We start from the raw sequence: 24,683 nt of genomic DNA, 5'->3' as shown, positions 1-24,683 counted from the left end.
TGGCCTCCCTTGTCCCCCTTGCCCCAAAACCGCGGGAGCCTCAGCGTTTCCCCATGGGGGCTTTATTGTCCTGTGCCCGGGCTGGGGGCCGGAGGGGGGGGGGTGGCCCCGCACCAGGCCGGCTGGGTGCGGGTTCCCCGAGGGAGGGGAGGGTGTGGGGATGTGAGCAGGGGCTACAGCGGGGCCAGCCTGGCCCCGGGGGGCTGCTGGGGGGGATATGGCTTCTCTCCTTCAGTGCTACTGCCGGCAGGGTCCTGCGGCGGGGCTGGGGTGTGCTGGGTCACGGGGCTCTCATGTTGGCGGGGGGCTGCAGCCTCAGCTCTCCTCCTCGGGGACTGGGGCAGTCGAGGGGCTCCTGCTCCTCTCCTCGGCATCGCCCGCGGGCAGGAGCAGGGCCGGGCTGGGGCTGGAGTGCCGCTGTTTGCGCATGAAGGGGAAGACCCTGCGGGCAGAGCGGGGTCACAACCAGGAGGGACCACCCAGCGCCCCAGGGGGACGGTCCCTGCCCTCACCGCTTCTTGGTCTCCGGGGGGATGATGGCCTCGGCCAGGAGGTTTTTGTAGAGGTCCGACTTGAGGAACCGCGGGTAGGAGTCCTGGGCGAGCAGAGGCGTCAGGATCCTGCCCATCCCTGCCCACCCAAGCCCTGCCCTCACCCACCTTCTTCATCAGCATGTAAATGTGCATCTGGGCGTCGTCCATCACGTAGCGATGGGGCGTCTTGATGCCCTCCAGCGTCCGCTCCATCGTCTTGCTGTCGATGTTCACCCAGCGCGTGGCCCCGGGAGCCAGGAACTGCCTGGGGAATCACAGGCGGTGCTGAGCCCGGCCCCGCAGGGGGACCCTCCCCCAAACCTTGCCCCCCAAACCCTGGCCCCGCTGGCGCTCACTGGTAGATGTCGTCCACGATCTCGGCGATGCGGGACTGCTCCCCGTAGCGCAGCTCCTCACACGCCTCCCAGAAGCTCAGGTTCTCGGCTGGGGAGGGGGACGTGGCGCTGGGCACCCCCCATGGGCAACCCCCAAAGGCCACTGTGGCTGGGCACGCGGCCCTGCAGCCCCCCTGGGATGGAGCCAGCTGGGATGGTGTGGGGCAGTGGGTCCAGGGGAGCCTGGGCAGGTTAGTCAGGAGGTACTGGGATGGGGTGGTAGATTTGGAATGCCAGCATGGAGAGGTGGGTTGTGCGATGCCAGGACAAGGTTATGGGTTGGTTTGGTGGTGTTGGGATTGGCCAGTGGATTAAGCACTACCGGGACACAGTGGTGAGTTTGGAGGTGCTGGGACAGAGTGATGGGTCTGGGGGTGCCAGGACACAGCGGTGGGTTTGAGGGTGTGGGGCTGGGGCCGCTCACCACTGAACTCCTTCTTGAGGAATTCGAGGAGCTGTGCCCGGCCCAGGGGATCCATGATGAGCTCGCTGAAGTTGAAGCCCCAGCGCTCCACACGCAGTTTCGTGGGGGTTGTCACCCTGCAGGCAGCACCAGCATTGGGGCTGGCAGCCCTTGGCTGCCTGTGTGACCCCACACCCCGTCCTTGGGTGGGGGAATGGGGGGGCGTGGGGCGTGGGTGCTTACGTGGGGGCGTTCATGACCCAGTATGTGGTGTCGTCCGTGATCCAGGGGTTGCTGGGCAGGCAGCCGGACATGATGGGGTCGTGGGGCACGTACTGCTCGTTGAACTTGATGTACCTGCCGGGAGCAGTGGCTGGAGGTGGCCAGGGCCACCGAGCCCAGCCACCCCGGGGACACCATGAGGACGTGTTGGGGACATGCCCAGGCTCTGCAGAGCCTCAGCTCCACTCCCTGCTGAGGGTTATGGTGCTGTGGTGCCACCCACCATCTGCAGGAATGTGGGTGCCCCCTCACCCCAGCAAGGGACCTGCAGCCGGGGCAGCCACTGCCACTCACCCCTCGAGGCAGATGGAGGACTTCACCCTGGTCCTGGCCATGGCCTTCCTGCAGTACTCGATCTGGGGCCAGGTGCAGGGGAGATATTGGGGTGTCCAGCAGCCTGTGACACCCAGGGGCCTCCCCCACCCTTTGCCCCACTCACCTCCCGCTTGTAGTAATCCATGTTCTTGGTCTGCAAGAGACAGGCAGGGCTGGGTGAGGGCAGGGCAGGGCCAGGACATCGTGTCCTGCCATCGCCACCCTGGCAATCCAGGCGTCCAGTCCCCCACCCCAGGACCCCATAGCCCATCCCTGTGGCCTCCAGTCTCACCCCTGCTGGCTCAGCCAGCACAGCCCATGAGGTGTGACCCCCCCTCACCCCAGTGTGACACCAGCCCTAGGTTAGTGACACTTACGTGGGCAGAGGACACGGCACACGGCGCAGAGAAGAGAAAGTGGGTGGTTAGTGAGGACAGACTGGGGGTGCTGGGGCAGCATTAGTGGGGTCACAACACGGGGACGGTTAGAGTTAGGGTTGGGGCTCCTGGCAGTGCAGTGCCCTGCAGGGATTAGAGGTGCTGGCACGGGGGGTGGTGGGTACATGGGCAAACACACAGACCCCCCGACTCAACAGGGTGGACACACGGATGTTAGCAGAGCTGGGGCTCACCACCCCCTTCCCTCCCCCAAATGTGGACAGAGCCTGTGGTGGGTGGGATGGGCACCCACTGGGGCAGCTCGATACCCCAGGCACAGGCACATGGCTGTGCCCTGTGCCCCTTGACAGCCCCAGGGGTGCCTGGACCCCCCCACTCACCAGCTGGACACGGGTGGTGTGGCAGTTCCTGCGCTCGGGGCCCTTCTCCAGCACATTGGGGGCTCCCGGCTGCAAAGAGAGCATCGTGCTGGAGGCTGGGCGGACCCTCCGCACCCCCCAGCCCCGCTCCCCAGGCTGGGGCTGTGTGCGGTGCCAGGGCGCTTCCCAGGGCTGCACCCTCCAGCACGGCGCCCCTCGCCCCCCACGGTGCTCACCGGGGGCCGGTTGACGAGCCAGAACGCCTGCTCCTGGCAGTCGATGACGATGCGGTCGCCCTTCCGCCGCTGCTTGGCCGCCCTGCCCGTGCAGAGGCAGCGGGGGAGCGCTGGCACCCCGCACCCCGCCTGCCCCGCACCCGCGGGGGCTCCGTCCCGGCCGTCCCGGGGGGCGGCGGGGCCGTGCCCGCACTCACCGCAGCTGCTCCCGCGCCTGCATCACCACGAAGTCCCACGTGTGGTTGATCCGCTTGTGCAGGAGGTTGTAGTTGTCCTGGGGAGCGGCAGCGGCGGTGTCACCCGGATGGGCACGGTGTGGCACCTGTCCCCTTGCCCGGCTCCGCGTCCCATTGCCCCAAGGGCACCCACAGCTCCCCAAGGTGCCGGTGCCCCCTGCACCACAGCGGAGCCCCTGCTCCTGGGTGAGCTGAGACCACCCCCCAGCCCATCACAGGAGGGCACCGCTCACCTTCTCGTGCTCGATCAGGTCGCCCTGCTTGCGGATGTTCTTCTTGGCCAGGTAAATGGCTGCAAGAGGAACGGCGGCACCTCAGAGGGGCTGGGAAGGGGCTGCAGCCCGTGTGGTGCCAGCAGCACGATGGCACTTACCATAGTCCAGCTCCGTGGCCGGCCACTTGGTGCTGGTCCAGAAATAGGGGGTCTGCGGGGAGAGGGAGAGGGTCACATGCCGTGGGGTGCCACGGAGCCGAGCCCGGGGACCCCCGACCTGCGGCAGTGCCCGTGCCGGGCGGGGCTGTACCTGGAAGCGGTAGGGAGACTCGTCCGCCCGCAGCACCAGGCTGCGGGGGTCTCTGAGCGGGTAGATGTAGCCGTGCTTCACGATGAGGTTGCCGAGGTGCAGCGCCTCTGGGGGAGCAGGAGTGGGGGCTGCAGGACAGCTCGGCAGCCCCGGTTGCCCCCGCAGCGCCAGCTGCCCGTGCCAGGGCACTCACCCTCCTCGGAGATGCCGTACTTCTGGATGAGCCACTCCACGATGTCGTTCCCTGGGGACCCAGGCAGCGTTAGTGGGGTGCAGTGGGGTCCCCCAAGCTGGGCATGGGGAGGTTCCCGGCTGGGGCGCTTGGCACTCCATGGCAGTGCCAGGGGTCACGCAGGGTGACGGGGGCCCTGCCAAGGACGTGCGAGCGCCCGCCCCGCGCAGCCGATGCATAATTGATCCCAGCTGCAGCGCCGAGCACCCGCGGGTGCGGGGCGGCGAGCAGTGCGGGGTGCCGGGGGTGGGTGCTGGTGCAGTGCTGGGGACACCCGGGGAGCACCCACACGACTCCCCCACCCCACTCACCTCACGGGGCACCCCATGGGGGGACCCACCTGTCATGGCGTGGGGGATGACGGTGATGAGCAAGCGTTGGTTCCTCATCTTGATGCCCATGTCGGGGTCCTGCATGCTGACGATCATCCGCTCCATCTGCCGGGAAAGCACACGCCCTGCTCAGCCCCCCGACGGGGGCGCCGGGCCTGGGCACAGCCTGGCTCCCCCACACTGTAACCCGGGGTACCCTGGGACCTGGACACAGCCTGGCTCCCCACAACCGGACAGGGGCACCCTGTGCTCAGCCTGGGGTCAGCCTGGCACCCCGCAATTCCCCGGGGCACCTGTGCCCAGCCTGGGGACAGCCTGGCACGTCACAGCCAGACCAAGGCACCGGGCACCCAGGAGAGTGTGCGACGCCGGAGGTGCAGGCACCGATCCGAGCATCCCTGGCCAGGGGACCCCCGGTTTTGCGGAGTGAGCTCTGCCGAGGCTGTGGCAGCACCCCGGCTCTGCGGGGGGGAGCAGAACACGCAGCACCGGGGCTCTTCCCGTGGGGGTCCCTGCGCGGGGCGGTGCCCAGTGTCCCATGGCGGTCCTGGGGCCAGGGTGGTGCATGCTGTCCAGCGATGCACTGAATGGTGCTGGTCCCTGGTCCCCGGAGAGACGATGCTTGTGCCCCGGTCCCCGATGCACGCGTTGCCCAGCACACTGTCAGTGTCCGGTCCCCCCGGTGCCAGCTCCCGCGCCCCGCACGGTCCCAGTGCTCGATCCCCACAGTCCCAGCGCCCAGTGCCCACGGTATTCGCTCCCCACGGAGCCAGTGCCCGGTGCCCACAGTCCCAGCTCCCGGTGCCCGCGGTACCCGCTCCCCGCGATGCCGGTGCCCAGTTCTCGCCGTGTCGGTGCCCTGCACGGGCGCGGTGCCCGCTCCCCGCGGGGCTGGTACCGCTACCGGTGCCGGTGCCGCTCACCTTGCGCAGACAGGGCATCTGGAGGCGGGGGTGCCGGCCGCGGGGGCCGCCGATGGTCATCGCGGGTGCGCGCCCCGCGGCCGCACCGCTCCGCCCGAGCCCGCCCCGGTCCCGCCCGGCCCTGCCCGGTCCCGCCCCGCTGCCTCCCGCGGCTGCCGCCACCAGCACCGGGCACTCCTGACGGGCACCCCGGTCCGGGGCGCAGCCGGAGCCCTGTCCCCGAGGCCTGGGACCGGTCCCCGCCCTGCCCGTGGGACCCCCGGCCCGACCCACGGGCCCGACCCCCGCGCAGCTCCCACGCCGCCGCCGCTCTGCCGGCCCGGTCTGTCCCGGGGCCCCAGGGGTGCCCCGGCTGACCCGGTGCTGGCGAGATGGGGAACACATCCCTGTGGCTTTTGGGATGGCGGTGCGGGAGGGGCTCGGGCGGTGCACCGAGAGTGCGGGCAGGATGCTCGCGGGGTGCGGGCAGCGCGGACAATGTGCTGGCGGCGTGCGGGGCTGCGGGCAGGGCGGGCAGGTGGTGGACGCTGTGGACATGGTGCTCGCAGGATGCGGGCAGTGCGGGCAGGGTGCGGGCAGGGCGCTGAGGGTACAGGCAGGATGGTCGCGGGTTGCGGGAGGGTGCGGGCAGTGCACTGAGAGTAAAACCAGGATGATGGCGGGGTGCGGGCAGTGCACTGAAGGCACAGGCAGGATGCTCGCGGGGTGCGGGCAGGGTGCGGGCGGTGCACTGGGGGTACAAAACAGGATGCTCGCGGTTTGCGGGGGGCGCGGGCAGTGCACTGAGGGTGCCGGCGGGATGCTCGCGGGGTGCGGGCAGCGCGGGGCGGGCGCGCCCGGCGATGAGCTCACTGCAGTCTCGCCGCCCACGAGCGGCGGGCTGAGCCGCCGAGGGGCGGGGGCGGGCGGGGGCGGGCAGCGGAGCCGCCGCGTCTGCGGGAGCCGCCGCCGCCGCCCCGCCGGGCCGCGCCGGGCAGCGCCGGGGAGCGCAGCGGGGAGCGCGGGGGAGCAGCGGCACCGCCGAGCGCGGCGGCAGCGGGCGGGAGGAGCCGCCGGCACCTGCACAGCCGCGCCCCGGGCCCCGCCAGCGGCCGCCTCGCCTGGCCCCGGGGGCGGCGGGCCCGGCCCGGCCCGGCCATGCTCGGCCTGGACGTGTGCGAGGCCGGCGGGCAGCTGCTGGAGCTGCTCTGGCTGGCACTGTGCTACCGAGGTGAGCGGCGGCGGCCGGGGGCAGCGCCCGGGGCGGCGGGGGGGCATTGCCCCGGGGAGGGCGGGCGAGCATCACTCCGGGTCCCCCCAACAGGTGAGCATCCCCCGGGCACCAGCTGCATCACCCCGGGCCCGGGGGGACCCGAAAGTCCCACGGGGGAGTCCCCTGCCGTCCCCCTGCCTGTGGCACCCCCCGCATCCCACCCTGCCCTGCCACCCGTGGGGGGCCGGCCAACCCCGGGTGGGTTCACCCCTGGGTTGAGAGCCCCTGCACGCTGCCGCGACAGTCGAGGGCAGCCGCGATGGGGACCCAGAAGTGCAGCAGGGCCACTGCTCTGTGTCCCCGTCACTGCTACTGCACTGGGGACCAGCAGCCCTGTGGCCTCAGGGCTGAGCACGGTGGCCCCTGCCCCATGCTGTGTCCCCAGCACGTCCCCAGGGATGGGGTTCTGGAGGCTCTGGGGAGCTCAGTGCTGGCAGTCACAAGCAGTGGGGGTGATGCAGTGGGCAGGGAGAGTCAGGGGCTGTGGGGACATCACCCATCCTTGTGCTCCCCAGCAGAGATGCCTTTTTGCCCTGGAATTGCCAGTGGTTTGGGTTTGGGTTTGGGGTGGGAGATGGGGCTGCTGGCTGCCCAGCAGGGTTGGCGGGGGCCGTAGGGTGGTGACAGGGACCTCTCTGTGTGACACCGAAGGGACCTGTGCGCTGCAAGGGTCTGCAGGCACCCCCTGCACTGAGCACACCACGTAGGCACCAGCTCGTTTTGCTCCATAACCGTGCGGAAATGCAGCCGGCGGCAACACCTCTGGTCTCAGCTGTGCCATCAGGCCCTGGGGACACCGAGCCTGGCGCTGTCCCCACTGTTCCGAGCAGGGGAACAGCTCGTCTGCCCTCCGGGGATTGCCCACATCATCCGTGGCGTGCCACAGCTCAGCCACCCCCTGCCCGCCAGCGCCTTTTTGTCGGGGCATGGGGGGAGTCCCCCGGGTGTCCCCGGGGCTGCCACTGCCTGTCCCCCGCAGACATCATGGCTGACAAGGAGGGGGTGACGCTGTCGCTGGAGGAGGAGGAGGAGGATGCCGACGTGGCCCTGGCGTACAAGACGCCGGAGAAGAAGAGCCTGCGGGAGATCCAGGAGCTGGACCCAGGGGATGAGAGCCTGCGGAAGTACAAGCAGGCGCTGCTGGGTACCATCCCTGTCGCCGTGGGTAAGGCGGGGGGCTGCTCCTGGGGATGTGCACCATGGCACTCCGGGCCCTCAACACCCCGGCACCCCGGCTGGGTGAGGCAGCCTCGGCGGGCGCAGGGAGCTCGGGAATGCCCAGCACCCGCGGGGCATCCCCAGCAGGGAGGACACATCCCGGCCGGCATCGCCCGTGGGCGCTGCCTGTGCCCCCCGCCCGCGCAGAGACCCCGGCATCCCCTGCCGACAGGGTACCGGTGCCCGGGGACCCCGGTTGCCTTGGTTACGGGATCACCGCCGCAGTTTCCATAGGAACGGCTACAGGGAACCGGGAAATTCATGGCGATGACGGAGAGGAACGAGCAGCCGAGGGGCCGGGGTAGCACGGCTGCCGGTGCCCAGACGGTGCCCCCTGCTCTCCACGGCACCCACGGCAGCCCCCCAGCCTGGTGCTGGCCTGGTCTGGGGGGCTTCACGGGCCCAGCACCCCGGTGGGCATCTGTGGGTGCATGGGGGAGCTGCAGGCTGGGGGGGAGGTCCATGCAAACCAGCGGGGTGTGTGAGAGGTGCACGATGGGGTGTGTGCGAGCTGGGGGGTGTGCAGGCTGGTGGGGTGCAGGTAACTCAGACCAGTCCCCACCCCAAGGGATGCCTTTGCTGCACATGCTGCATCCTCCTCCTCTGCCTCTGTCCTGCTCCTGAGCCAGGAAATGGTGCACCCAGGGACATACCCGTGTCTGGGTCCTTTAAACATGATTTTACTCCAACGGCACTGATGCCAATGTTGGGGTGACCCGAGATGCCCTGTTCTCCTGTGCCCTGCCTGGCTGCCCAGCTCTCCTGGTTCTAACATCCCACCAGGGACACTGTGGCCCTTCCTGCTGTTACAGGGGCATGAGCAGCCCCTCAGCTCACTGGGATGGAGGTGCCAGTGGGCTGGGCATGGTGGGTAAGGCCTGGGCCCCGCTGTTTGTCCCTAGATGCCAGCGTGCCCAACGTGCAGGTGACAAGGCTGACCCTGATGTGTGAGCAGGCACCAGGGCCCATCACCATGGACCTGACAGGTGAGCTGTGGGGACACCAGTGGGAGGAGGAGGAGGAGGAAGGGGTACCAGGCTGATGGACCATCTCCCCACACAGGAGACCTGGAGGGGCTGCGAGGCAGGGCCTTTGTGCTGAAGGAAGGGGTGGACTACAGGGTGAAGGTGTCCTTCAAGGTGAGCCCTGTGCCCGCTGGCTGGGCATGGCCCTGCTGCCCTCACACCCCGGGGTCCCTGCCCCAAGAGGTCCCTGTGCCATGGGTCCCTGTCTGATGAGGTCCTTCATGAGGTCCATGCTCCCCATGGGTCCCTTTTCCCACATGTCCCTGCCCCAGAGGATCCTTGTTATCTGGGGCCCCTGCCCTCCCACCCTGGATGCCCTACCCCGAGGGGTCCCTGCTCCCCATGGGTCCCTTTTCCCACATGTTTCTGCCCCACAGGGTCCTTCCTGCTGCCCCTGGGGGGTTCCTGCCTGCTCCAGGGTCCCTGCCTGCTCCAGGGTCCCTGCCTGCTCCAGGGTCCCTGCCATTTGGGTCCCTGCTGCCTTGGGGTGTCTGCTTCCCACCCCTTACCCACAGAGTCCGTGCCCCTCTGAGGGTCTCTGCCCATTCTGAGGTTCCTGCTCTCCTGTGTCCCTGCCACCCTGGGAATCCTTGCTGTCCCCAGTGTGACTGCCACCCTCTGGTCCTTGCCCCTCTTGAGGGTTCCTGCCAGCCCAGAGTCCCTGCTCCTCCCAGAGGTCCCACTGATGTTGGGTCCCTGCCTATCCCAGGGGTCCCTGGAGGTCCCTGCCCCTCCTGAGGGGGGATCCACCAAGTCCCTGCCCCTTCTGGGGGTACCTGCGCCCCCGATGCTCCTGAGTGCCCACTCCTGACACGGGGCTGGATCCCAGAAGTGGTGGATGTCAGGATGGGTGCCCAAGGACGGCACCCATGGCACCCGTGCCCTCTGCCCGCAGGTGAACAGGGAGATCGTCTGCGGGCTGCGGTGCCTGCACCTCACCTACCGCCGGGGCCGGCCCGGTGAGTGGGGCCGGGGGGCCGGGCCGGGGGGGCAGGGCAGGGCAGGGGGGGCCAGTGCCATCCTGGCCCCACTCACCCATCCCTCCTCTCCCCTTCTCGCCCAGTGGATCGCGACGTCTTCATGGTGGGCAGCTACGCGCCGCGGGCCGAGGAGTACGAGGTGGTGACGCCGGCGGAGGAGGCGCCGCGGGGATGGCTGGCACGGGGCTCCTACCGCGTCCGCTCCCTCGTCACCGACGACGACAAGACGGAGCACCTCTCCTGGGAGTGGGGCCTCTGCATAAAGAAGGACTGGGAGGACTGACCCCCCGCTCCGCACCCCGGTTCCTCCCGCCAGCTCGGGGACGCGGTGCCGCCACCCCGGGGGACCCCTCGCCGGCACCGCCGCGCTTGCCCCAGTCGTGTGAAGGGTTGAGGGGGGGTCCCTTAGCGAGTGGGCGCCCGTGGTCGTGGTCTTCGCAACCAAAGTTATTTTTAATTGCTCTTTTTTTTTTTAAATCTCGGCGCCCGCCTGGTCCTCACGGTGTCCCCGTCGCTGGGGCCGGGGCTGTGACCCCGCCGCGGTGGTGCCGTGCCCGGTACCCGCCCGGTCGCAGGCTGTGCTCTTCCATCGCCATTAAACCCTACAGACTGGTCTCTTACTGGTGTGTCTGTGCCCCCGTCACCTCTGCCCGTCCCCCTGCTCCCTGTCTCCCCCTGTCCCTGTCCCCATCCCACTGGCAGGGCCAGGTCTCCCTGCGGTGACGAGTGGCTGGAAAACGGCCACCTGGTCCCACTGCCTTATCGGCCGTGCCGGGCAGCCAGTAGCGGAGGGCCACGAGCCCCAGGGGACCGGCACCTCCCGCCCCAGGGCTCTTATCTGCGTCCTGCCCCCCGGACAACGTCTTCTGCACCGGCACCATGCGGGGCTGCGGGTCCCGGCTGGTTTGGCTGCTGGTGCTGTCGCTGGCCTGGCTGGGCCCGGCACTGGGGGACGAGGAGAAGGATGGGGAGGTGGTGGCAGAGGAGGAAAAGGAGAAGGAAGAGGACGAAGTGCTCTCAGATGAGATCAAGGAGGAGGACAATGTCCTGGTGCTCCATGAGCACAACTTTGCCCGTGCTTTGAGTGAGCACCAGCTGCTGCTGGTGGAGTTCTGTGAGTGTCCCCACTGCGGGCAGGGGTGTGGGCAGGGGCAGATGTTGGGCAGGGAATAGGGGCAGGGGATACTGGCCATGGCTGTGAGTATGGGCAGAACAGACATATGGGCATTGGGGTGGAGGGGGGGATAGGCAGGCAAGGCTGTGGGCCAGAGGGGCAGGATGTGACATGGTATGGGATGGGGACAGAGACATGTAACAGGGACACAGGCAGGGGCTGGGGAACAAGTAGCAGGGGCATGGCACACAGGACAGGGACATGTGGTGGGGCTGGGGGACATGGACCCTGGAACAGGGGCATGAGCTGCGGCCCAATGGGCTCATGTAGCCATTACAAGCCCACCTTGGGGACAGGGGACACCCCAAAGCTGTCCCCACTGCCCACACCGTCCCCTGCCTGCAGACGCACCGTGGTGTGGGCACTGCCAGCAGTTGGCCCCCGCCTACACCCAGGCGGCCACCCAGCTGAGGAACGAGTCCAGCCCTGCACGGCTGGGCAAGGTGGATGCCACGGCACAGACAGCCCTGGCCAACGAGTTCAACATCACCTCCTACCCCACGCTCAAGCTCTTCCGTGATGGCAACCGCACCCACCCCCTCCCCTACACCGGTAGGGCTGCGGCACCGCGCGGTGGCCGTGGCACCCAACAAGGGGACACTGCCATGGGGCTGGGGAGGGTGGCAGGGTGGTGATGGCCAGAGGGGTGGCAATGTCCTGGTGGAGGTCACAGGGTGGTGATGGTGAGATGGGTGGCAAAGTCCTGGTGGGGTTTGTAGCATGGTGACAGTGGGCAGGTGACAGTGCGGTGATGCTGTGTGAGGTGGGTGATGCCGGGCAGTGCCGTGGTGCTGCTGGCAGGTGGCCAAGGCTGAGTGGCCCAGGGAGGAGTGGCAGCCTGGTGAGGGGTGTCAGGGTGACAGCACCGGCTCTGCTTGGCACGGCAGGAATCATGGACACGCAGGGCATTGTGCGCTGGGTGCAGCGCCGGGCCGGCCCCAGTGCCACGCTGCTGCACGACACCGACACCGCCAGCGCCTTTGCCAGTTCCCAGGACTTGGTGGTCATCGGCTTCTTCAAGGTGGGCTGGGGTGGACAGGGCCGGACTGGGGCTACAACCATGGCCGTGGCCGTGGCACTGATGTGGGGACTGTGCAGGACCTGAAGGGCAAGGCAGCCCAGGCGTTCTACGAGGTGGCTGTTGAGATGGTGGACATGCCGTTTGGGGTGGCGGACGCCGCCGAGCTCTTCCAGGCCTATGGGCTGTCGGCTGACACTGTCTGTCTCTTCAAGAAGGTGAGGGGGTGGCAGAGGGTGGTGGGGCTGTCCTGGTCCCCACCTCAGCCCTCACCAAGCCCCTGCCCTGGCAGTTTGATGAGAGACAAACAAACTTCCCCGTGGACCCGACGCGGGGGCTGGACACGGCTGAGCTCACCCGGCTGCTCCGCGTCCACAGCCTGAGGCTGGTGACGGAATTCAACAATGAGGTACAGCCTGTGTCCATCCCCATCTGTCTGTGGGTGCCATAGCCCCTTGCCCTCACCCTCCTCCTCCTCCTCAGACATCCAACCAGATCTTCAGTGCCAAGATCCCCCACCACATGCTGCTCTTCCTCAACAAGTCCTCATCGGAGCAGCTGTCCCTGCAGGACGGCTTCAAGGCAGCCGCCAGCACCTTCCGGGGCGAGGTGAGGTGGTCCCAAGGCAGGGACAAGGCGGGTGGCTGTGGGACACCCCATCCTCAGGGTCACCCATCCCCTGCCCAGGTGCTCTTCGTGGTGGTGGATGTGAACGGGTACGGCGCCGACGTCCTGTCCTTCTTTGGCATGACCCCCGCCGACGCCCCCACCCTGCGCCTCGTCAAGATGGAGAACAACCGCAAGTACCAGATGGAGCAGGACTCCTTCTCGGAAACGGCCATCCGCACCTTCATCCAGGCGGTGCTGGATGGCAAGGTGAAGGTGAGGGAGGCGGCAGGTGCCAGCCAGCACCTGAGGATTCTTCCCTGTGGTGAGCGGTGGGCTGGTGACTCCGAGGCCTAATGATGGCAGAAGTGCTGTGAACACCAGCCCCCTGCTCGCTGCTCCTTCTGCTGCCAGGCTTGAGGGTTCTGGGGGGTTGGCTGGGGAAAGGGAGATTGCTGATGTGGAGACACACGGAGCTGGGATGGCAGCAGAGGGGCAGATGTGGTCCAACAGGCAGTGCAGGCACACCCCTGGCTGAGTGCTGGGGTACCCCTGCCCCACACTGTGCCCCTTGGGGCCCTGGCACTGCCCAGCCCAGGCCGTGGCTGTCCCGACTGTCCCCACAGCCCCGCCTGCTGAGCGCCGAGCCCCCCGAGGACTGGGACACCCGTCCCGTCAAAGTCCTGGTGGGGAAGACCTTCGAGCAGGTGGCGTTCGACGAGACCAAGAACGTCTTTGTCAAGTTCTGTAAGTGCTCAGCCCCTCCACAATGGCCCCCAGCCCTGTCACAGACCCTCACCTGGGGGATGCTGCAGAGCCCCAGTCCCCCAGTCCATCCCCTGGCCCTGTGCCCGTCCCGCAGACGCTCCGTGGTGCTCCCACTGCCAGGCCATGGCACCCGCCTGGGAGGAGCTGGGCGAGCGCTACAAGGACCGCGAGGACATTGTCATCGCCGAGATGGACGCCACGGCCAACGAGCTGGAGAACATCACCATCCACGGCTTCCCCACCATGCACTACTTCCCTGCGGGGCCGGGCAGGAAGGTATGAGGGGGGAACACCCCTGGGGTCACCCCGGCTGGGAATGGGGTCACCCCCAGCCACCCTCCCATCCCATGGCTCCAGATGGTTGAGTACAAGAGCGCCCGAGATGTGGAGACTTTCTCCAAGTTCCTGGAAAATGGGGGGATGCTGCCTGTGGAGCCTCCTGTGGTGAGTGTGGTCAGGGACTGCCCCCACCCCAGGGCAGCCCCCAGCCCCTGCTGGGAGAGGGGACGGATCCTGTGGGATGGTGATGGGGACAGGGGCAGGCAGGGACTGTGTGTCCATCCGTGCCTCACTGTTGCCTTTCCCAGGTGACCAAGACCCCTGGGAACAGCACAGGCAAGGAGGATCCAAGCGTGCTGGGGACAGATGAAACCCGGGATGAGCTGTGAGCCCTTTCCTGCTCAGGCATGTGCTATAAACCACCTGGAAACCATGTGGGCTCTGGTCTGTTTGTGGCTCCACGTCTTAGGGAGCATCCATGTGTCTTGGGGGCACAGCAGGGCTGACAATGGGCATGGCCCCCACCACTGCTTGGCCCTGGGCCCCCAAGGAGGGGGTGCTGCCAGGGGCCCTCTGCCTCCTTGGGGCAGCTGTGCCATAACATCCTGGCAGCCCCACGATGGCACAGGTTGGCCAAGGACATGGTTGTGGGGGCAGCCCCAGCGCTCTCCCTGCTGGCCTCGTGCTGGGCTGCTGGGGTTCAGGTGATGGGGGACAAGTCAGGGTCTCTCCTTCAGGGCCCACCAGCCCCAGGGGATCCCCAGGAGCTGCTGTCACAGCCAAGGAAGGCAAGAAGAACCCAACATGGGGATCCACATGCTCCCCTCAAATCTGGCTCACAGCTTCTGGGACCCCCAGCATCCTCTCCAAACTCCAGCACCATCCCCCCTCCCCTGGGCTATTCCTCCAGGGGCAACATGTTGGTCCCCTGGGGCCAGAACCTGCCCAGCCACCCCTCCAGGGAGCCCAGGGCAGCCCCAGCCCCACCACGTGCCCAGACTGTTCGCCAGACCTGTGCCATCCTCTGTCCCTCCCAGAGGCTGCCGGGGGCCCAGGTGTAGCTCCGCAGGGAAGGAAGAAAGCAGTAGGCAGTGGGACATGGGGTTTTATTTCATTTTATCCAAGTACCTTTGAAAAGATCATTGTACAAGTCAGCACATGAGAATGCAGAGGAAATGTCGCTGGGGCTGCACGGCCGCTGTACATATTTACAGGGACCCCCGAGAAAAAGGGGGGAGACGGAAATCCCGGGCACGTCAACAACCTCATCAGACACACCACCATCAGAACTTGAAAAAAACAGGGAGCAAACCCCCTTGAAACGCCGTTCCCGGGCTGAAAACACCTGCAGATTTTGATGGACCTCACGTAGCGTTTTAGGCAAGTCCCAGGACCGTTTTAAAGGCACTCGGTGACATAAACAACAGGCTGAGTCGCGTCCCGGCGCGGTGCCACGGGGTGCCCGGCCCAGCCCCCACTGCTGGGGCTGAGAGCAGTGCTGGGCAGGGCAAGCACTGATGTGGAAACCCCCCGGCTTTGGGCAAGGGGTGGAGCTGGCACAGAATTGCAGCAGGGCCTGGGCTGGGGACAGGCAGGGTGGTGGGAGCACCGGCACAGCCCAGGCTTCCCTGCAACCGAGTAAGGCCAGGAGGCTTCCCAGGGTTCTGGCTGCCCACTGAGTAATCTGGCCCTATATGAGCCCCACACATTGGCATCAATAACCCCCCTGGTGCAGTGCCCACCTGTTGCCTCCCCTGAGACACAGAAGCTGACAAAAGATGCAGGACTCATAAAAAGACGTATTTTGTCCTCAGGTTTAAGTATCTCACCAGTTCCCTCCCTGTAAGAGTTCCCTGCCCAGTGTCAGAGCTTGGCCCAGGGGTCTGGGTGTGTCTGCACCAGGCACATGGGTGCCAGCACCTTCTCCAGGGGCACACAGGGGACACACACACACATGAGCATGCAGGCCATGGGATGCCAGCACCCAGCCTGCCACCCCAGCTCCCAGCTGGTCCTCGCTCTGCAGGGAGCACCGACCCTTTTATCCCTCGGGGATTTACTCGGTCGCAAGGAAGCTCAGGAGGAAAAAAAGACCCATCCTACCATGTCCAGCAGCTGAGCCTGCCAAGGAGGCCAGAGACTGACTCCTTCCAAATGGCTCAAAAATCTTCACAGCCCCTTGGGACCCTTCCACGTGGGGTGACAGTGGCTCTGCCCACGGTGCTCCAGAGCCATCCATGCCGGGAGAACAGGGCAGGGTGCCGGGAGAGCGCGGAGCAGCCGGACTCTGATGGATGGTTGTACACTTTGGGCGAGTTCTGCAGTACCTGTACGTTTTACATTTACATAAGAGCACTGTGACATTGGAAATATTTTCCTTTTATTACAATATATCAAAAATATGCAGCTTTAGTAAACAAGGTCATATTACACTTTCTAATGCACTGTACAATGCTACATTACACTTATATTCGGTATGGAGAGGGAGCCCAGGCTCCCACTGGCAGGTTCATGGGGTGAAACGGCATCCACTGGCATCCCAGAGCTTGCCCAGGTCCGTGCTGGAGAGCGGGGCTGCCGCCCTCCGCCCTGGGCTCACCCGGCGCCCGTGGCAGCAGCACCACCAGTGTCTGCCCCAGGCCTTCTCCTCCGGTCCCAGAGTCCTTCACAGTCCTGTCCTCGCGCCTCGGCTGCCCTGGAGCCTTAATCAATCTTCTCCACCTTCCCGATGATCTTCTCCTCGAAGATGGGCAGGATGGTGTCATCCTCCCGCACCTCCTCGAAGACCACACCACAGTCGAACTCGTCACTCACCTTCTTAAAGTAATACCTGGAGAAACAGGAACATGGTGGGGGAGAGGGGAAAAAAAATGCAGCTGAAAGGTCTTGGGGCATCACAGTCCTCAAACCTGCGTAGAGCCCTTCCATGGCCTGAGCTCGTGGTGCATGGGAAGCTGCTCCCCCAGACCTGGAGGCAAATGAGGCCACATTTCTGCCCCTGCCCTCACCCAGTGAGCAAGCACAGTGGTCAGGATCCATGCTGGCACAGTCAGGAGCTCCAGCCCTGAATCCAAGTCCTTTCACATCTCTCCCAAAAATAGTGGTGGAGGCACCTGTATTGGTGCAGCATTTCTAGGCAGGTTTTCCCATGACCACTCCTGCTTGGAAGGGACAACTTGGAGAGCTACATGCCCCTCACTTGGCTGCTTTGGGACTCTGGCAGGACCCAACCTCTCTGTCCTCACCAAAATAAACTTTGTGAGGAGCCAAAACAGCTTTGAAGTCAGAGGGTCCCCTCAGCATCACTGAGCATTGGCTGATGCTGCTGCTTACCCAGCCCAGGACACCGCAGGGCAGCTCAGCAGCTTCTGCTGGAGCTGCAAACCACGATGCAGGACATTTCTGCTATAAAACCAGACCTCCCTCATCCTTGTAACCTGCCTCTTCAGCAGCCACATCCTCACCACAGCATTCCAAGAGGGAGCCCTCCTGAGCGACCTCCACCGAGCTCCTTCACCTTGGTGGGGGCAACACCACAGTGGCATCTGCCGGGGGTCGCTGGCAGTCGCTGGCACCACATCACAGGTGGGGAGCAGCCCTTACCTGTAGTTCCCTTTCTTGGTCAGCAGCTCCTTGAACTGTCCCAGGGTGACCACGCGCCCCTTGACCAGGGTGCGGTAGGGGATGGGCTCTCCACAGAAGTAATAAGCGACCACGATGTTCTCGCACGGCTGGGACGCGCCGCTGCCCGGCCTCTTCTGGGGCTTCAACCTGCCGTGCCAAGACACAAGGGACCTGTGAGTGTCAGCCCACAGGGCTCAGCACCGGCGTGCTGGGTGCCTGGATGGGTGTGGGGGAGAGGTGTGGGTCAGCTCCCACCAGAGGGGCTGGAGGAAGCGCAGTGCGGTCCCCGAGTGTCCCTTGATCCGACCACCAGCTCTCCTGGCATCCAGCTGAACACTGAGGCTGCTGAAGGAGCAAACAGCACTTGGGAAGGCTGGATGGTGCCCAGAACACGGTTCTAGCTCAATCCTGAGGTAACCTGCTCTCAGGTTTTGAGAGGGCATGACCCTGCTCACAGCACGGTGTGGGGAGTCACTGGTAAGCTCTGGGCCAGGCAGAGCACCCCAGGCCCGTGGCAGCAGACCCAGGTCACCCATCCTCACCATCTCACCACGCTCCTGGTGTGCACCCATGCAGGGCTTGATCACACAGACACTGCTCAGGGTTATTGCCACCATGGCCAAAACAGCTCAGCATGGCTTTGCACTGAGCTATCTGCACACAGGCTCCCCTGGACACCTCTCCCAGTGCAGATGAGGTCAGAGGGGATGGAGCTCCCAGCAGGGTGCCAAGGCAGCTGCCATCCCCAAAACCTCAGTGACTTTATATCTCCTGTGTTTTTCCTGCTCTCAGAATGCTGGTCTGCTCTCTGTTTCCAGCCCACACACGGGGGTTCAGCTACGTAGTGCCATCACTAGACCAAAAACATCAGCCCAGCCCTCACCCCATCTTCAGAGACAGACAAAGGCAGCAATAACAAAACTCAGGGTATTTCTGCAGAGCCTTTCATCTGGGGTGCCGAGGACGCTGCACAAACACTGGAGCAGCCTACACAAATTGGTACCTTGGCATGCGTGGTCTGAGCCAGAGGCAGCCTTCCCCTTCAAAGGCACAGAAAGCACATTTGGCAGCTTCAAAAAAAAAATTATTTTAAAAGCACGCTGGATAAAAAAAGATGATTTTGTATTTACATGACTGGAAAGTTGCTGTAAAGAAACAGAATTTGCCAAGCACATGAGGTAATCGCAGTTTTGGAAATGACTCTGACCTTAACCTTTAAACACTGGCTGGCGGGCAGAGCACCTTTTCATGGCGTGCCCACATAAACACTGGCACTGCAAACCAACACCAGACAGGGCCTTTTCACCTCCTCCTACAGGCATGAGAGGTCTGAAGTTCAACTGAACAACCTTCCGGGTGCCTGCTCTGCCTGGGAGACCTTTGCAGCATCCTGAGAGGAAAGGGTCTGCTCCTGGTGCCAGCAGAGCTCTCGGAGCCTCTCCCATCCCTGTATCAAAGCACAGGATGCCCTTTAGCTAGAAAAACATTAAGGAATTGAGTCATCCTTGGAAAAAAAAATATGAAGCATTTAAAGGGAAAATGGGTCATAAATTCAGGCAAATTCTGTGAACCCTGTGAGCCAGAAGTTAATTGAAGGGGTTTGGAAAACCTCAAAGTCCCTAAGCTTCTCTTAATCCTGCTGGAGACAAGTCATGACTAAGAGATGTGTGCCTGGGGACCTGGGGACACGGTGAAGTGCCTGGCACAGGCAGCAAAGCTGGTTCCTCAGGGCTGCTGTTCTCCTTTGCCTGGGGAGGTGGAGAGGACAGGACACCCCCGAGTTCTGCTGGGGCAGAAGCAAGAGGGGACCGTGCCAGTGACTGGGAGCCTCCTTCCTCCTCCATGCACTTCACACCCAAAAGGGCATTTCTGGACGTGCTCAGCCCAGCTCCAGTGCTCCAGAGCAGAGATGTACCCCAAAATAATGCCTGAAATGATGCCCAGAAGTGGGCTGCTCCATGATCTTGCCAGGCACAGAGAAGAGACAGACTTGCCTTTAGTCTGCCAAGCCTTCCTTTTTCCCCTCTTTAAAAATAGCAACCATGTTTCCCCTTTTCCAGTTAGTGGAAACTTATACTGTGACTTCTCTAATACAAGGGATACTGGCTAAGACACTTCATCCCCCAGTGCCCCCAGACCCTGTGGGTGGATCTCATCAAGTCCCACAGACTTGTGCAACTTCAGGTTCCTTACATGGTCTCAAAACTGATCTCCCAGTCCCTGTCTTTGCCTGCTGTGACTGGAGCACTCACCAGTGAAGACCAAAGCAAGAAAGACCAAGCCAAAAAACCACCTTTTGCATGCCCCAGGTAACCAGCTCTCCCATTTCCTTCCAGAGAGGGCCCACATTTTCCCTGGTCTTCCTTTTATAACCAGTGTGCCTAGAGAAGCTCTTCTTGTTGCTTTAATTCTATCAGCAGAGCTGACACACATCCCAAACCGCAGCCACAGACCTCTAGCAGGCTAAAGCAGAGCTGATGAATATGGAATCACTGAAAATGTAATTTTCCAAGAGCTCCTCTCAGGAGAATGAGGCAACACAACCGTCTCCACTTTCGTCATTGCCAAGACATCTCCCGAGACTTTGGCTTGCACAGAGAGGCCACCAGACCATCTCCAAGCCCTGCTTCATTAAATCTTCCACCTGCACCCATCTCCTGGGTGGCAGTGTGACCAGAAACAGGTACCACTGCCCTCCCCCTCCTGGAATCACCTCCTGTTGCTGCATTTGTCACAAGCACAAAGCATTATCTGGTATGGAAACGACAGCATTCACCCAACTCACTGCATCTGCACTCCAGTCCTGACTCCTGAGCTGTGTAACCCACTGATGCCCTGACAGGGAATCTAAGTCTGGCTTACAGCACCAATCCAACCTCACTGGGACACAAGAGGTGAGGTGCCCATCTTGCTCCAACTCAGCCCTGGGGCTGGAGAGCTTTGGGAAGCCCAAAATGCACCCAGCAGACGTTACCTTGGGAAACGTCTCAGTCACCAGATCTGCTCCCCTTCTAAGCTCAGCCCAATCCAATTAACTCCAGACAGATCTTGCTAATGTTCTCCCTGCTTGCAAAAATCCTTTCTCTGAAGAGCTGGTATTAATTACTTCAATTCAGCTGTGAACTGTGAGACTGAGCTACAGAAAATGGATCAAAACCTGTCTGTTTTGGGAAGAAACGTGGTGGTCACTGGGACACCAGTGCTGGGCACTGCTGTGCTCCTGGGTCTGCAGGTCACTCAGTACCAGACAGTTGATCCTGCAATGCTTGCCAGCAGCAGCCAGGTAGTTATCTTGGAGATGAGGTCATTCCAAATGCTGTGGAGTAGGGAGAGAAAGGCTCTTTCTGCGGTATTTCTGGAAGAATATTTACAATTCCCAGCACAGGAACCGCAGGTGCCTCTTTGATTTCCAGCAGGGCAGTGCTGGGGTGGGAGTGGGGCTGTCAGCACCCTCAGCCAGGGCAGTGGGCAGTTGGCTGGGGAATCCCTCTGCTCCTGAAGGGCTGTGAGGAGGGGAGCCTCTGGAGAGCTGGATAACTGTGCTGGCAAGGCCAGCCCGGCCGTGCAAAGCTGGCACAGCGTGCTCTCCTCCCACAGCCAGGTCAAGCAGTGCCTCAAGGACACCTCTGGGCTCACCTCCACCTTTCCGTGCTTCCCCAAGGCTGCTGACAAACCTGGGACACTGGCTCCAATTTCCCAGAGCTCTTCAGACCTCCTGACTGAAAGAAATGGTGATTTCATGTGAACTCCCCTCTCATTTCTCCTTTGTTCTCACTGAGCCATGGGATCTACTTCCAGGCAGAGTTCTCTAAAAAGCTGCCAGCTCCGGTGTGCTTCAGCTGGAGCACCCAATCCTGCCAAGATCCAGCAGAGAGACTTCAACATCCAGAAATCTTTGGCTCCCTGGGGACCACTGCATCCATTCTTGCTACTGGGCACAGACACATTTGCTATTCATGAGCAGCTCCCTACTGGAGGAGCCCACACGGTTCCCAGCCATGTCTCCCTGGTTTTCCACACACAGGGCAGGGCTGGGAGATCCCTGCATCACTGGGACAAGAGGCAGACTCGTGGGGAGGCAGTGCAAGCAGAGGAGCCCAGCACTGGGACTGCTTAGCCCATCCTCCCGCTGGCCTGCATGGCCTTTCCCACATGCCATGGGGTTCCTGTGAAAGCCACCCTTAAAATACACACCAAATTATTGTTATAGTATTAATTGCACACACATATAGCCCAGGATGGTGTACAGACATTTCTGGGGAAGGTCCATGAATTTAGTACAACTATAAATGACTCTGTTAATAAACCCTATCCAATTCCACCAGCTGAAAGGTAGATCACATAAACTTGGCTTAACCTGGCTTGGGAGAGCCCTCTAATTACCTGGCTTTCAATCAATGCTCTGATATGAATACACAGAAGTCTGCCGTGTGGTCATTGAAAGCAAAAAACTGGAGCCTGGCAATTAAGAGCTTCTTTTTTTAAATTACATTTGTGTTTCTAAGAGTCAGACTGCAAAGATTCGAGTTTTCAGAGGCCAGCTGTAAAGCTGTGAAAGGCTTTTTAATGGACAAAGTGCTGTTAGCTGTTAACAGTAATTATCCAGCATTTCCAGAATGCTTTTCACTGGAGAGCTCCACGTGCCTCGCAAATAATGTTCCCTGACAGATAACACAGAGCAGGAGAATGAGCTCTGCAACAGGCAATAAGCTGAGTCACAGAAAGATGCAGAGCCTTGGATATGGCCAGGCAGGAGGCAGAGCTGCTGCAGCAGGGCTACAGCACAGTGCTCTCCTCCAGAGCCACTGCCGGAAGCTTGTGCGAGATGTAGATAAAGAGCAAACACTTTATCTTCTGCACTTCATTCTGCTGCATCCTGATGAATCCTGCTCCTGCACCAGCCCCTCAAGTCATGGTGTGGGTGTGAATAAGCAGAGAGCCACTGAGTATCAGGGGAGAGAGCTCTGCCGTGCCAGGCCCATTCTAGACACGCTCCCCCTGCCCAGCCCCTTCCCACCACTGCCAGGAGCATTTCCAGCCTCTCCCTCCACAATCCACAAGCCCAGGCCCTCAGGGTGGGTTTTGCCATTTGCACCACCACATCAGAGGGATTGAGGCAGGTTTCTCTGACCTCTCTGCTGTGCCTCCATCCAGCTGGAGCTGAAGAGTAGAGCAGAAGGGAAGGACATCCCTCAGCTGCCCACCTTCTGGGCACTCTGTCCCGCTCCTCCCACGCACAATCAGACCCTACTGTCCTACCTTTGTTTAAGGGGGAGTTTTCCAGCCCTTTTTTCCTCTTCCTCCAACCTCCTGCGAGCTTCTTCCAGCTGGGTGAGAGGGTTGGGGGCTGGGTTGGGCGGCATGGTAGGATCTTGGATGAAGGGGTGAGAAGGCTGGACGACGTTCCGGAGCTGGGCGCTGACCCACGGATGCACCGCGACGGGTCGCTCGATGGAGAGGGGCCGGACCATGTCATGGGACAGCTGCTTCTTAGCACCTGAAGAGCTGCACAAACACAAAGGTTTTACATGGACCACCAGGAGACTCTGAACAGGCACACAGCCATCCCCAGGTGGACCTGCTGCTGGACATAAGACACAGCTGGGAAGCTCCTCGCAGCACGGCTTCTGATGGAGAGGAGAGCAACATCAGAGTCTAGAGAAGATGTGAGGACAGAAAGTCCTGAGACATCAGGGTGAGTAGCCCAACCCTGACACAAACCCCACAGATGTGTGAAGGGCATCAATCCACAATACATAAAAATAAATTCAGCACAAGGCAGTTCCATGGTTTGTGCCATTCCCCCAGGAGATGCCCTGTGCTACCAATACACTGGTCAGCATCCCCAGGGAAGGGGGATCCTTCTCCAGCTCCAGGGGCAGAACTTGCTGCCTGACTTCCTGGTGGCCTGGCACTGCCCATGGCCCTGGCACTCAGCCCCAGTTGCCAGCAGTGCAACCTGCCCTGACTTCTACTGTCATCCTTCAGAAAAAGTCCTTACAGCCCCTTATAGCCCCTGAGCCATCCTGAAAAAATCCAAAGGCTCTAAACCCTTGGTGTTGTGGATTCCTGCCTTCCCAGGATGTGCAGGAGCAAGGCTGACATGCCTTGTGCAGGGGATGCAATACAACACCGTGAAAACCCCTCTCTCTGCCAGCCCTTACCCATGGTTTGTTTTCTTATGCCTGCTGATCTCCTTCTCTCCTTCTATGATCCACTGAAGGATCTTCTGGTTTCTCTCCACGTCTTCAGGAGATCCTGGCATCTCATAGTTGGCACCATCACTTTTCCCTGAATCGGTCTTCTTAACATTCCTTTTGGAGAGCAGACTTGCTTTCCCACTGCAAGAACAAAGCTTGAGACATCAGTGCTTTGCCTGAGCCAAACCACCGTGGGCCGGGGCAGAGGATGGACATGTCATTCTCCACACATCTCCCACAGCCCCCTGCTCTACCAAGGCTCAAACCAATCAAGCTGCAATTAAGTCTAAGAGCAAGACTGGCTAGACCTGGGCACAGCATCTTCCCTACCCAGTCACCTGTGGGGAAAGGGAGCTTCTCCTCTGGACAAACAAGCCACAACCCTGTGGCAAGATGTGCCACAAGAAGGGTTGTGTGAAAGCCCCAGCTCTTTGCTCAGGGCAGGAGGTTCATCCTGGTGCTGCAATCTGTTGGCTGCCTCTCCATGCCTGACCACTGCTTGAAACCTGGGTCCTTCCTATCACTCCCCAGATTCACTGATACCCCAAACTCTGACTTGCCCAAGCACAGCTTTTGCTCCTCGCCCTGATCTGAACCGAGGCCTCACATCATGGTGCAAGATCAAACCCCAGCAGGGTGGGCTGCCCTCCATGGGCCAGCCCTGCCACCTCGAACACTGCAGCCAGAGGGATGCCAGGCAGCAGCCCACACTCTGGCTACACCTTTGGCTGCAGCAAAGGCTCCTACAGGAACCCCATGGCTCCTTGCCTGTGGCCACGTGCCCAGCTGAGCAGCCCCAGGCTCAGGAGGCCGTGCAGAATTCCCCGTGCTGGCCTGGCACTGCCACAGCCACCCCCACCGTCCTAACCACCCACCCATCCATAGGACCTCTCTCCTTCTGCACATGTAAGAAAAATAATCTTACCACCAGAGAGGGGAAACAGGCCCTTAGGCAGCTTTGCTGATTTTCTGGGGAAAAAGCCTGGAGAGGGGTTGCTGCAGATCTACAAAGGCAGGGCAGGCTGACATCTTCTCTGCTTCTCCCCACATAAGCATCAGTGGGCATCAAATGAAACTGCAGCAGCAGGTTCAGTGCAAACAAAAAATATAAGCCTTTCTCTGCAGGTTGTCATCAACCCACAGACACAACTGTGGAGGGCTGGGGGGGACAGCAACCCAGCTGGGTTCAACAAGGAGCCAGGGAAATCACAAGAGACTGCAGGCTGCCAAAAAAGACCATCTGGATGCAAGCCCTTGTCCTGTGAAGCTCCTAATCTAAGGACTGCCAGGAACTGCGAGTTTGTGCCACAGGAAGGACAACTCTGATGCATCCTATTACAATCCCATTAAATGTATGCTGTAGTTGCTGCT

General features: G+C 62.2%; 4 protein-coding genes across 7 annotated transcripts in view; 2 read left to right on the top strand and 2 right to left on the bottom strand.

Moving 5' to 3' along the window:
- Positions 1-43: 43 nt before the first annotated feature.
- On the bottom strand, positions 44-5,275 carry RGS11 (regulator of G protein signaling 11). 3 transcript variants are annotated; one of them, XM_050317690.1, is made up of 17 exons: positions 5,169-5,275; positions 4,254-4,350; positions 3,875-3,925; positions 3,682-3,788; positions 3,531-3,582; positions 3,391-3,449; positions 3,119-3,195; positions 2,922-3,003; positions 2,707-2,775; positions 2,053-2,082; positions 1,908-1,969; positions 1,575-1,688; positions 1,353-1,468; positions 890-977; positions 660-798; positions 513-595; positions 44-442 (listed from the first exon to the last, which is right to left on the bottom strand). In XM_050317690.1, exons 1-17 carry the CDS (start codon positions 5,226-5,228, stop codon positions 316-318), a joined length of 1,413 nt encoding a protein of 470 aa, XP_050173647.1. In that variant the 5' UTR covers positions 5,229-5,275; the 3' UTR covers positions 44-315. The 3 variants fall into 3 exon arrangements, with proteins under 3 accessions (XP_050173647.1, XP_050173648.1, XP_050173649.1); XM_050317691.1 differs by having other exon boundaries at positions 2,053-2,076; XM_050317692.1 differs by lacking the exon at positions 5,169-5,275 and adding an exon at positions 5,060-5,114.
- An 883-nt stretch (positions 5,276-6,158) lies between these two features.
- Positions 6,159-10,263, top strand: ARHGDIG (Rho GDP dissociation inhibitor gamma). Of its 2 annotated transcripts, XM_050317464.1 has the most exons (6): positions 6,159-6,378; positions 7,400-7,585; positions 8,541-8,624; positions 8,701-8,777; positions 9,559-9,622; positions 9,727-10,263. In XM_050317464.1, the coding sequence occupies exons 1-6, from the start codon at positions 6,306-6,308 to the stop codon at positions 9,924-9,926; spliced, it is 684 nt and encodes a 227-aa protein (XP_050173421.1). In that variant the 5' UTR covers positions 6,159-6,305; the 3' UTR covers positions 9,927-10,263. The 2 variants fall into 2 exon arrangements, with proteins under 2 accessions (XP_050173421.1, XP_050173420.1); XM_050317463.1 differs by lacking the exon at positions 6,159-6,378 and having other exon boundaries at positions 6,453-7,585.
- A 75-nt stretch (positions 10,264-10,338) lies between these two features.
- On the top strand, positions 10,339-13,948 carry PDIA2 (protein disulfide isomerase family A member 2). Its single transcript, XM_050317465.1, has 11 exons — positions 10,339-10,757; positions 11,163-11,369; positions 11,705-11,838; positions 11,916-12,053; positions 12,128-12,244; positions 12,319-12,444; positions 12,523-12,717; positions 13,068-13,188; positions 13,304-13,485; positions 13,567-13,653; positions 13,797-13,948. Exons 1-11 carry the CDS (start codon positions 10,523-10,525, stop codon positions 13,875-13,877), a joined length of 1,623 nt encoding a protein of 540 aa, XP_050173422.1. The 5' UTR covers positions 10,339-10,522; the 3' UTR covers positions 13,878-13,948.
- Positions 13,949-14,587: 639 nt separating this feature from the next.
- Positions 14,588-24,683, bottom strand: part of AXIN1 (axin 1) — a 70,775-nt gene continuing 60,679 nt past the window's right edge. Inside the window, exons 7-10 of the mRNA XM_050317218.1 lie at positions 23,277-23,453; positions 22,372-22,617; positions 17,092-17,259; positions 14,588-16,318 (exon numbers count right to left, since the gene is read on the bottom strand). Of these exons, the coding sequence (XP_050173175.1) occupies positions 16,192-16,318; positions 17,092-17,259; positions 22,372-22,617; positions 23,277-23,453 (718 nt within the window). The 3' untranslated portion in view covers positions 14,588-16,191. The remainder of the gene's footprint in view (positions 16,319-17,091; positions 17,260-22,371; positions 22,618-23,276; positions 23,454-24,683) is intronic.

This window comes from Myiozetetes cayanensis, unplaced genomic scaffold, assembly GCF_022539395.1.
Source record: "Myiozetetes cayanensis isolate MyiCay16 unplaced genomic scaffold, myiCay2020 scf20-37, whole genome shotgun sequence".
Classification (NCBI taxonomy): Eukaryota; Metazoa; Chordata; class Aves; order Passeriformes; family Tyrannidae; genus Myiozetetes; species Myiozetetes cayanensis.
This window is presented reverse-complemented; position numbering and strand designations above follow the sequence as displayed.

What these genes read in the sequence shown, in the direction of transcription:
- ARHGDIG (XM_050317463.1), top strand. Translation starts at nt 7,162, where the DNA reads ATGCAGCCGGCGGCAACACCTCTGGTCTCAGCTGTGCCATCAGGCCCT. An exon ending in TACCATCCCTGTCGCCGTGG is followed by an intron (nt 7,586 to 8,540) that starts GTAAGGCGGGGG and finishes GTTTGTCCCTAG; the next exon opens with ATGCCAGCGTGCCCAACGTG. An exon ending in CTACCGCCGGGGCCGGCCCG is followed by an intron (nt 9,623 to 9,726) that starts GTGAGTGGGGCC and finishes CTTCTCGCCCAG; the next exon opens with TGGATCGCGACGTCTTCATG.
- PDIA2 (XM_050317465.1), top strand. Translation starts at nt 10,523, where the DNA reads ATGCGGGGCTGCGGGTCCCGGCTGGTTTGGCTGCTGGTGCTGTCGCTG. An exon ending in GCTGCTGCTGGTGGAGTTCT is followed by an intron (nt 10,758 to 11,162) that starts GTGAGTGTCCCC and finishes CCCTGCCTGCAG; the next exon opens with ACGCACCGTGGTGTGGGCAC. An exon ending in TGCCTGTGGAGCCTCCTGTG is followed by an intron (nt 13,654 to 13,796) that starts GTGAGTGTGGTC and finishes TGCCTTTCCCAG; the next exon opens with GTGACCAAGACCCCTGGGAA.
- RGS11 (XM_050317690.1), bottom strand. Translation starts at nt 5,228, where the DNA reads ATGACCATCGGCGGCCCCCGCGGCCGGCACCCCCGCCTCCAGATGCCC. An exon ending in CATCCCCCACGCCATGACAG is followed by an intron (nt 3,926 to 4,253) that starts GTGGGTCCCCCC and finishes CTGGGTCCCCAG; the next exon opens with GGAACGACATCGTGGAGTGG. An exon ending in CCTCAAGAAGGAGTTCAGTG is followed by an intron (nt 978 to 1,352) that starts GTGAGCGGCCCC and finishes CCCCCTCCCCAG; the next exon opens with CCGAGAACCTGAGCTTCTGG.